This window comes from Carassius auratus, chromosome 21 (genome assembly GCF_003368295.1).
Source record: "Carassius auratus strain Wakin chromosome 21, ASM336829v1, whole genome shotgun sequence".
NCBI lineage: Eukaryota > Metazoa > Chordata > Actinopteri > Cypriniformes > Cyprinidae > Carassius > Carassius auratus.
In genome coordinates, this window is record NC_039263.1 from 19,853,405 (window position 1) to 19,864,202 (window position 10,798).

The following is a 10,798-nucleotide window of genomic DNA, read 5'->3' on the forward strand; positions in this document are numbered from 1 at the left end:
TTGTCGAGTTTGAGCTGCTTTGGCAGATTTGCTTGAACTGGCACATAAATCCTTTGTCTCTCTCTCTCTATATATATATATATCCAATATTTTGTATGTCTTTATTTGTTCATCTGTCTGTATGTCTTTCTTTATGCCTATGTATATATCTGTCTATCTATATATTTACATGTCTAACTGTCTGTCTGTACATAAACCTGTCAGTATATCGGTGTCTTTCTGTCTGTATTGTTGTTCTGAAAGAATGCAAGCGTTTCTTCTTGTTCTCTGTTATGTTGTTAGATCTCCCCCACTGACACTCATTAGAGCTGGCATCATAATTCATTCGTTTAACGTCTCCCTTCTGTCTGTCTGCAGAGATAACTACACCCTTCAGATCAATCCAAACTCCGGCCTCTGTAATGAGGATCACCTCTCGTACTTCAAGTTCATCGGTCGAGTGGCTGGCATGGCTGTGTATCACGGAAAGCTGTTAGACGGTACATAAACCTGTTTTTTGATAGCTGATCTGAAAATGTGACTTTTTTATTATCATCATGCTGTTATTATTTGTTTTGGGATTTGATTTGTAGCTGCTGTTCCCTGTTACAAACAGAAATATGTTGTTCTTGTTTGTTTTGCAGGTTTCTTCATTCGACCATTCTATAAAATGATGCTGGGCAAACACATCACACTGAATGATATGGAGTCAGTGGTGCGTTCACACACACCTACTTACACACACACACACCAGTTTTAAGATATAACCCACAGCAGAACAGTGCAGAAACCTCATAAAACAGAATTCTCATTGAAGGATGTTGTTTAAAGGCGTTGATCTGAGTTTAGTGTGTCTGTGCACATGTACACTCACTTCTGTAGGACAGTGAATACTACAACTCTCTCAAGTGGATTCTGGAAAACGACCCCACAGAACTGGACTTGCGGTTCTGTATTGACGAGGACAACTTTGGACAGGTAACAGTATTGTGTGTCTAAGTATATGTGTTTAAGTTAGTCATCCTCAATGAAAAAAAAAATGTTATTGTGGTATTTTTTGCTAATTTTAATTTTTGTGTGTATATGTGTATATATATTTATAGACCTATCAGGTGGATTTGAAGCCAAGCGGATCAGATATGGTTGTAACCAATGACAACAAAAAAGAATACATAGAGTGAGTTGCTCTATTGCTCTATTTGTAAATGCTTGCATATGGCATTTTATATGAACAGAATCTTTTTTTTTTTTTTTTTGGCTCTGCACAGCTTGGTGATTCAGTGGCGGTTTGTGAACCGGGTCCAGAAACAGATGAACGCCTTTTTGGAGGTACGTGATCAAATCCCCAATACAATAAAAAAATGATCTGTAGTTCCATGTATTGCCACTAGGTGTTAGCAGAGATTTGGTTATTCCTTATGGCTGCATGCCGCTGCATGCCAATATGCTCTAATGACATGCAATGTTTTGATCATGTTTCACATGTCTGTTTCACAGGGCTTCACTGAACTCATTCCCATCGACTTGATAAAGATTTTTGACGAAAACGAACTGGAGGTAACAACTTCCCACATACCCATTACCATCTCTGCTGTTGTCATGGAGACCGAATCCTCCATGTCCAAGACACAAAAGACTTATAGAAAAAAAAAGTGCAAAAAAAGCCTGTATTATGAATCGACTCTTCTCACACGAACACAGAACAGTGCATTAGTCACGGTCACCCTTAAAAAGTATGTATTGACAATTTGATGTCACCTCGCACTTAAACCCATTATAGTGGCCAATAAAAATAAACGAATAAAGGCAGACTGTGCTGAATAGATCATGGTATGGATGTCAGCCAGTAGAGGTTCTGCTGATGTACTGTTTATACAGCAGTGCATTATCTGCATGATTTGAACTGTCTGAAGCTGTATTAATTATTGATTTGTAGTTTATCAGTTATCCCATTTCTAGTTCCAAATATAGAAGCAAAGCAAATCAAATAAAGTACTTTTAAATTTACAAAAATTGTATTGCCACAAACAGTATATAAAACATTTCGGGTTTTGTATACTATACGTCATATTATACAATAGTATTATTCAAACACGCACACAAAAGGGTCAGGATGATGATTTTTTTTTTATTATTTGTAAAATTATTATTTTTATTTTAACTGGTTTTATTATGCAAGGACACTCAAAAGTGACAGTAAAGACACTGAAAAAAATCATCATAGTAGAAGACTGAAAATCTAGCTTTGCTGTTACAGAAATTATGTAAATAAGTAAATAAATCATATATATATATATATATATATATATATATATATATATATATATATAATTATTTTTTTGTTTATTTATTATTATTTTTTATATACATTAGAATAATATTTTGCAATATGCCTTTTTTTTTATCCAGCCTTTTAGAACCCTTGGTGAGCGTAATAGATATCCTTTTTTTTTTTATCTCAACAACCCTAAACATATATAAAATGCTTCCTGTAGTTGAGTAGCTGTGTTCTGATTCTGGTCTGTGTGTGTTGGTGTGTTTATCATGCTGTATTCTTTGTCTCCAGCTGCTGATGTGTGGTCTGGGAGATGTGGACGTCAATGACTGGAGGCAGCACACCATCTACAAGAATGGCTACTGTCCTAATCACCCTGTGATCCAGTGGTTCTGGAAGGTATGGAGAAGCACATAGCCTGTGTTTTGTGTGCAAGAAATTTGGACTTTTTTTATTTACTATTTTTAATTTTTTTACATATTTATAGCTGAAGTAAAACCATATGAACTATGACATATTGCAGATGTATTGACTGACAACAACTAAAATCATCCTGGGATGATGATCTCAAACTAATGCATTAAAAAAAAAATAGAATGTTAGTTTTGTAAAGAAGTCATGAATGCATTTTTTCTTCTAAATTAATTTCAGGCATTTAATCAAACCTTTAGATCGAAAGATTTTAAAGATCATGAGAAACTAATTTAGTCAAGTGTGTCCAAACTTTTGTATGCATGAGTGTGTCTGACCTCATGCCAAGTGCACTGCAGGCAGTTACCGATCAAAGTCTGTTTGATGTGAGGCTCATCGTGTGTTTACTCTGATGAAAGAGGCACGGTGCGCATTAGGAACGTCTTATCAGTAGTCTGGAGCCAGACTTGCTCTTTCTACACACACGTAGGTAAATACAGATTTACTCTCCAGTACAGCACAATATACAGCAAATGTATCATATTTAAAAATTGGTTTGAAGTCTGAAATTAGGCACACATTTCTTCAGTTATGAAGTTAATCTATCGGAACAGAGCTGTACATCCAAGGATGTTCGTAATATCTATAGAAATATTCATATTTATTTAATTCTTGAATAGTAGTCTGTAAAGAAAGATTACTTTCTTTCCCCCCCTGTAATGGTGTAGTTATGGCATCTGCTAGCAGGGGTTTTCTGGCCGAACTTTGACCCCTGGCTCCAGCATGCTGAGCCACAGTGCAGGTTTAAGTCCAGCTTGTGGCATTTTCTGATCCTGTTCCCCCATAAAAATATAATGGAAATGCCAAATACCAATACAGAATTAAACACATTTGAATACAATTAAATATAGAATATGAGTCATTGTTAGCAATCAAGCAAACATATCCTAATATACCAGTTGGTACTGGTACATTAACTAGAAAAAGCTTTAAGTGGAGGTTTTCTACTGATAATTATTTGAATAGAATTCTAAATGTATTTATTTTAAGAGAAAAACTACCTTGGTTCCCTGACATGTTTTTTTGGAGAACTTATTCTCTGTACAATGTTTTCCTTACTGCTAGTATAAAGAGATGAAAGTTATTGTTATTAACTATGTCTCTCTATGTCCCAACTCAGGCTGTATTGTTAATGGATGCTGAAAAGCGGATCAGACTTTTGCAGTTCGTCACCGGAACATCCAGAGTGCCAATGAACGGTTTCGCTGAACTCTACGGTAAATAATGCAATACTGTGCCACATATATCATATCATATATAATAATATATATGTGGGTGTTATTTTGTAAACGTATGTTTGTTTTTCAGAAAATGTCACTGGCATTGTAGTACAATTGTTGTATCATTTCTCTTTACAATTTAATGCAGACAGTCTATAGGAAGATGTTTGTAGCAGCTTCCTCTGGTTTCAGATCTTAATATTTCCCTTTGAGACCTATATAATGAATTGGCTCCATTTCTGATTGGTCCTTGACGAGTCCCGTGATCACTTGCAGGTTCCAATGGGCCGCAGTTGTTTACTATCGAGCAGTGGGGGACACCTGACAAACTCCCTCGTGCTCACACCTGGTAAGACCTAGAGGGATTTGACCACTTTATTTACTCAAACATATCTACATATATTCTGTTTATCTCCCGTAGAAAGGATTGTTTTATTTTATTTTACTTTATACATTTTTATATATATATATATATATTTTTCTATTTATTTAATTTCAGTATTTTTTTTTATTTTTTTTTATTTTTAGTTTTAGTTTTAGTTTTTGTTTTGTGAAAATCCCAAAATAGGCCAAAAACAATTTGGTGTTATTCAGAAAAGATGTTACTCTCTTTTAATTTAAAAACAACTACCGTATTTTTCGGACTATAAGTCGCACCTGAGTATAAGTCGCATCAGTCCAAAAATAGAGGGCGCTCTATGCTGCTCAGTGGTAGACTACAGGAGCAGTGAGCAGCATAGAGCGCCCTCTTGTGGTTGTAGATGGTAATGTTTTCTCTTGGCTAATTTCTCTCGGTTCATGTCAATTTAATTTTGATAAATAAGTCGCACCTGACTATAAGTCGCAGGACCAGCCAAACTATGAAAAAAAGTGCGACTTATAGTCCGGAAAATACGGTATATGTTTGCGTTTAGTTTATCTCAATGATTCCGTTATGTTTTCTTCCCACGCAGCTTCAATCGCCTGGACCTCCCGACGTACGAGTCGTTTGAAGACCTGCGAGAGAAGCTTCTGATGGCGGTGGAAAACGCCCAAGGCTTCGAGGGTGTCGACTAAAGAAATCCCTTTATATCCATGCGATCTCCAAACGCAACCGACGAGCAAAGACATGTACAAAACACTCGCACACACGTCTATACTCACATTTACACACTCTCGAGTTGCCATTGTACAGCCAGACCCCAGCAGTCGCAGGTGTGTGATGTCAGCACAGTATATGCATGTAATCTGTCTAGCTGGAACGACATTGGCTGTGAACCGTTTTGATGCCAAACAGCCCTGCAGTTTCCCACAAATCATGCTCTCTCCTAATGTTTTATTTCAAAATCCAGCTCTGAGGCCGTGGCGACTTTTATATTGATAGTAAAGAAATTTCAGTATTTGGGTGTGGCCTCAGAGTGGGCGTGGCCTTGATATTCCACCGCTAACAATCCCATTGATTCCACAAACATAGTATAAGTTTAGTGAAGAGGCAACTCTTATCAGGTCTTACCGACACCAGATTACCTTAGGAATCACAGCCAGGATGAAGGACACATCCTCATCCTCATCCTCCCTTATCCCACAAAATACGCCAAGTTTCCCTTTCCTTCCTTCCTTCGTCAAGGATTATTTTTTTATCTTCTTTTGCAATGCCAAGAAGCAACGGGAATTGTTTTTAATAGTTTATTATTATCGCTGTTATTGTCATTCTTACAGAGTAAATGGATTATTTGTACCAACAATGTGGTTTACTATTTTAAACAACGTTATCGGAAATGCATCAGTGGCCTGGCTAATATTCAACTCAATATCCATATCATTGTGGGTAAAAAAAAAAAAAGAAAAGAAAAAAAACAAGCAAAAAAAAAGATTATTGTATTGCTATGAAAACTGGCATGAACATGTATCTTGTGTTTCAATATGATTACGTAGTAATTATAAAGCTATTCTCCTTCTTGGTTGAGAGCAAGGATGGAAAACGTCGACATGCATCGGACATGAGTTTGTCGGAGAGGGTTTTCTTCAATTGTAATAAGTATTGTTCTTATCTTTCTTATGATTATACCTGTTCATAATGCTGTAAATGAGTTTTGTTTTGGGGGAAAGACGCGATTGGACTTTTACTGTACGTGTTAAATCTGTTTGAAGTATTAAAGAGCGACAGAGTGAAGCTATCTTAAAAGCGCTGTGATTCAACACTGCAAGTCTCGTAGACTTTCAGGATATTAACTTTCTTTCTTTCTTTCTTTCTGTGTTTTCTTGTTTCTTCTAACACCACTGTACCTAAGAGGGCACTTTATTGATCACAAACTAGGGTCATGACACCTGTTTTTTTTTTTTTTTGTGAACTTGAATGTGATTATCTATTTTGTTCTTTTAAAAGCACTCGGTTCCTTGGTGCAATATCTCTTCCTTATAATCGGCCTGCTGCTAACATATCAGATCACAGCTCGGCCCTACAGCTGATCTGGAGTCAGTCTGGTTCGTCAGTGTGAATCCGGATCGGCTCTGTAGGAACGACTGGCTCTTTTTCTATTTTCTTTCCCAGTCTTTTATCTGTACTCCTCCCCACTCACACTTTTCGGGCCGCTGTGGCTCTGTAGATTCGTGATAATATTCTGATTATTGTTATAAATGACCCTTTCTCTTTTGTAGGGGCAGTTCTTTTTTTTAATTGTTATTATTATTGATGAGGAACATTTACTGTCTGGTTCCTGCTCACCACAAAACCTTGCGATTCGTATAACTTCGTTCGAAATAAACTGATAAATGGAATTTAGGTGTGGTGTTGTTTTACTGATTTATCCGGAAAGTCTCAGTGTTTGTTTAGTTGACAAATGACAGGAAATCTACTAAATAAGACTTAAAGTGATATAGGATGGGTTTGGAGTGATTGCTTTCAAGGTAAACTCATTCATGGTATTTCTGCTTCTGAACCTGCTGGCAGTCGGGTTTGTAAATAAAAAGGACCCGTCTGTCCTAGGTTTCAGTTTAAGCTGAAGGTTGAGGTGTTTTGTCATTTACTGGATCGTCCGAAGTCGAAAAACAAGCAAACAGGAGGACAGAGTTTTGCTTTATTTTGGGGGTTTTCTTTTTCCAGATATGCAATCTTCCATGTTTTGTTGATTTGAACTGTTTCAATGCTGCAGGTACAGCTAACCGGGTCAAATCTGGCAACCCTCTTTCTTATCTAGTTCAAGGCTGTGTTGACTTCTCTGTTGTTGATTTTCTGCTCTCAAGCTTAAACATTGCAAGCCTACACCTATAAAATCTTGAAAGTCATAAGTCAGTCAGTCATAAATATATATATTTTTTATTTGTAAGTTAATTAAAAATTGTTTCATTATAAAACTTTTTTTCGTAGATTAATATATACATTATTCTTCAAAAGTTTGGGGTGGTAAGATAATTATTTTTTTTTTTTCTCAAAGTCTCTCATGCTTACCAAGGCTGCATTGATTTAAAAAAAAAAAAAAAAAAAAACTGTAATATTGTGAAATATTATTACAACTTATATTTATTCCTGTGATCAAAGCAGAATTTTCAGCATCATTCCTCCAGTCTTCAGTGTCACATGATCCTTCAGAAATCATTCTAATATGCTGATTTGATGAATGAATCCATTATAAAATTAATTATAATAAATTAATTATAAAATCTTTATTTAATATTATGAATTAAAAATTTCATGTGAATTATTATTTTATGTAATGTATATTTTTATGTAAATTGTAAGTGCAGCAATAAAATGTACATTTGTTACAATAGTAATACTACAATAACATGTTGCTACAATAGTAGTAGTATATTATTAAACGGTTACATTTTCTTATTCACAATACAAAATGATGATTAATATGCATTATATATTTATATACTGGCATTTCAAAAACGTTGTTTCTCCTGCAGTTGACACATTTTCTGGTCTTTCTGGTTTCCTGCTCATTTTTGTTGCTGAACACATGGCACGAGGCTCTGCTGAGTGGTGAAGGGAACTCAGTTCATTCACACATGCAATCAGACGGCTATCAGATCCAAGGACAAGCAAATAAAAGCGGCCTGTATCAAGAGCTCTCGTTCTGCAATCACAAACAAGCCCAACGCCAAATCTGCACCTCCCAACGTCCCGTCACAGCATGAGCTGCAGCAGTGGAAACACATTCACTACACTGTTTGTCAACACCTCTCAGAAATTAGCTATGATTATGTGAGCCATTTGGGAAATTGAATGGAATAAACTTATTTCAGTGCACTGGGGATCTTTTCACACTTCTGAAATCTCTCGGCTTTTAAAACAGAGACATATTTCAATCACTGATTCCATGTTTAAAGAGGCTTTTTGGGTGGTTTGACCTCTATTTATTTCTCACAAGTGTCTTAATGATTCTTCTCATGGCTGCAGGTGTCATAGGTTCATTAAAACCGTTCGTGTTAAGAGGAAATGGTGCTTCTAAAGGTTTTTTTTCTGAAGCACTCACAGGTTTTGGGTTAGTGACCTCGTCCCCACGTCACGGCCGATCAATACTTCGCTAAGCTTATCACAAAACTGTTTGACTAAACCCCCTCTAGCTACATATATGGAGGTTAAAGGAGAGCAGAATGACCAGTCGTGACAGAGACTTTCTTGCCGTCTGTGGATCTCTGGAAGAGACGATGGGTGGTTATGAGAGCGTGTGAGTGTATTATAAAGGGTATTGTGTGTTAGAGTGTTTTTTACTGCTCTCAGTATTTCTACAGCATGGAGGGTCACGTGGATCAGTCATCTTTACCGGATAGGGTATGTGGTAAGTTAACTTGTTCACAAAAAGAAAATTTATTATATATCTGAAAAAACAACAACATTTGAGCTCATCTATAATATATATATATATATATATATATATATATATATATATATATATATAATTCTAGGTCTTATTTAAATGAAAAAAAATTAAGTTAACACTTTACATTTTTAGTTTTTTTTTTATGTTTATATTGGTTTTATTTATTTTTGTTTTTGGTAACTTAGTACATTACGTTAAATGAAATGAAATGGAGAAGCATTGCCTTGGCAGCTAGCTGAAATATGAATTTTTCTCATTATTTATTGTTTTAAAGCATCTGATTCACATTATTAGTGTTTAAAAAATGCTTTTGAACACAGCGTATATAATTAAGCATAATTTAAATTAAGGTACGGTATTATAAAGTATCACACTGATATATTTACATACTTTGCTTATATTGTACATCATTGATATTTTAATGGCATTGCAGTCATGTATGTGCACATTAAATTAAAATTCAATCTAAAATGTTTATCTGAACTATCATAGCTGTGGTTTTGACTGCTTTTTGTTATTTTCACTAAAATATGTTTAAAGCTCAATAATGGGAGGACCGTCTAATGAAGAAGGCATAACTAATCATTTAGAGGAGACCATCTGCACGGTTCCCGTCACGATCCACTCCACTGACAGAAATGTGATAACATTTACACCTGACCAGAGCACGAGCCAGCTGCTGAACCCAGGGTGACACGTACAGACCTGGTTCATGAAGTACTGTTAGATCATTCTGAGGGATTCAGTAAAAGAACAGCTATTATAAGTGAAAAAGATGACTTTAATAAACGAGTACACTAAAGGTCTGTCGTCCTCCTGAGCTGTGGAGTGTGACAATGGTGTTTGTATCCTGTGTTGTCAAACGCCATTATCACACTAAATAGCCACGGTGAGACCTCACAACCACCTCAGCCAGTCAGCTCAGAGAAACATGATCATGATGATGGATTCTACTGTGGGAATATGAAACTGAATATGTGTGTGTGTGTGTGTGTTTGCTTAATTTTTAAAAGATGTTGATAATTTGGCATCTGACAAATAGATCATAATAGATCATGTTTGCTATATGTGTGCACTGACCCAGTTGCCAGACAGTGTGTGTGTCATGGTATTTCTTGTTCTTTATTAGTATGGTATCTTTATGACAATAAAAAATAAGGATGCATTAAATTGATCAAAAGCATTGCTATGTGAATATCATTGAAGTAATGTTGTGGTTTATTCATATTTTAAATAGGTTTTATATCTGCTGTTTTCATTTAACAATGTACTTAAATTTTGGAATTACATTTTATATACACACACAGACTATATATATATGATTTCTCAATATATTGCAAAAAAGTATAATTTATTAAATTATTGTTAAGTGTATTGTAATTTATTTATATATACACACACACACACCCACACCTACATATATATATATATATATATATATATATATATATATATATATACATACACATACATATATACATACATACACATACATATATACACATATACACACATATGTATATATATATATATATATATATACACACACACACACACACACACATATACATACATACATATATATATATATGTACATATATATACATGAATACATACATACATACATATATATATATACACACATATACACACATATGTATATATATTTATATACATACATATATATATATATATATATATATATATATATATATATATATATATATACACACACACACACCCACACCTACATATATATATATATATATATATATATATATATATATACATACACATACATATATACATACATACACATACATATATACACATATACACACATATGTATATATATATATATATATATATATATATATATATATATATATATATATATATATACACACACACACACACACACATATACATACATACATATATATATATATGTACATATATATACATGAATACATACATATATACACATATACACACATATGTATATATATTTATATACAGTGTTGTGGGTAACGCGTTACAAAGTA

General features: G+C 34.4%; 1 protein-coding gene and 1 long non-coding RNA gene across 19 annotated transcripts in view; both read left to right on the top strand.

Moving 5' to 3' along the window:
- nedd4l (NEDD4 like E3 ubiquitin protein ligase) overlaps positions 1-6,702 on the top strand; it is a 65,987-nt gene extending 59,285 nt beyond the window's left edge. For all 18 annotated transcript variants that reach the window (XM_026196615.1, XM_026196617.1, XM_026196620.1 and 15 more), the window contains 10 exons: positions 358-479; positions 624-694; positions 862-957; positions 1,083-1,156; positions 1,248-1,308; positions 1,477-1,536; positions 2,546-2,653; positions 3,846-3,942; positions 4,222-4,294; positions 4,899-6,702. In XM_026196615.1, the coding sequence (XP_026052400.1) occupies positions 358-479; positions 624-694; positions 862-957; positions 1,083-1,156; positions 1,248-1,308; positions 1,477-1,536; positions 2,546-2,653; positions 3,846-3,942; positions 4,222-4,294; positions 4,899-5,001 (865 nt within the window). In that variant the 3' untranslated portion in view covers positions 5,002-6,702. The remainder of the gene's footprint in view (positions 1-357; positions 480-623; positions 695-861; positions 958-1,082; positions 1,157-1,247; positions 1,309-1,476; positions 1,537-2,545; positions 2,654-3,845; positions 3,943-4,221; positions 4,295-4,898) is intronic.
- Positions 6,703-7,669: 967 nt separating this feature from the next.
- On the top strand, positions 7,670-9,935 carry LOC113038866 (uncharacterized). Its single transcript, XR_003274821.1, has 2 exons — positions 7,670-8,711; positions 9,294-9,935. It is a non-coding gene; the product is annotated as an uncharacterized LOC113038866 (long non-coding RNA).
- The last annotated feature ends 863 nt before the right edge of the window (positions 9,936-10,798 follow it).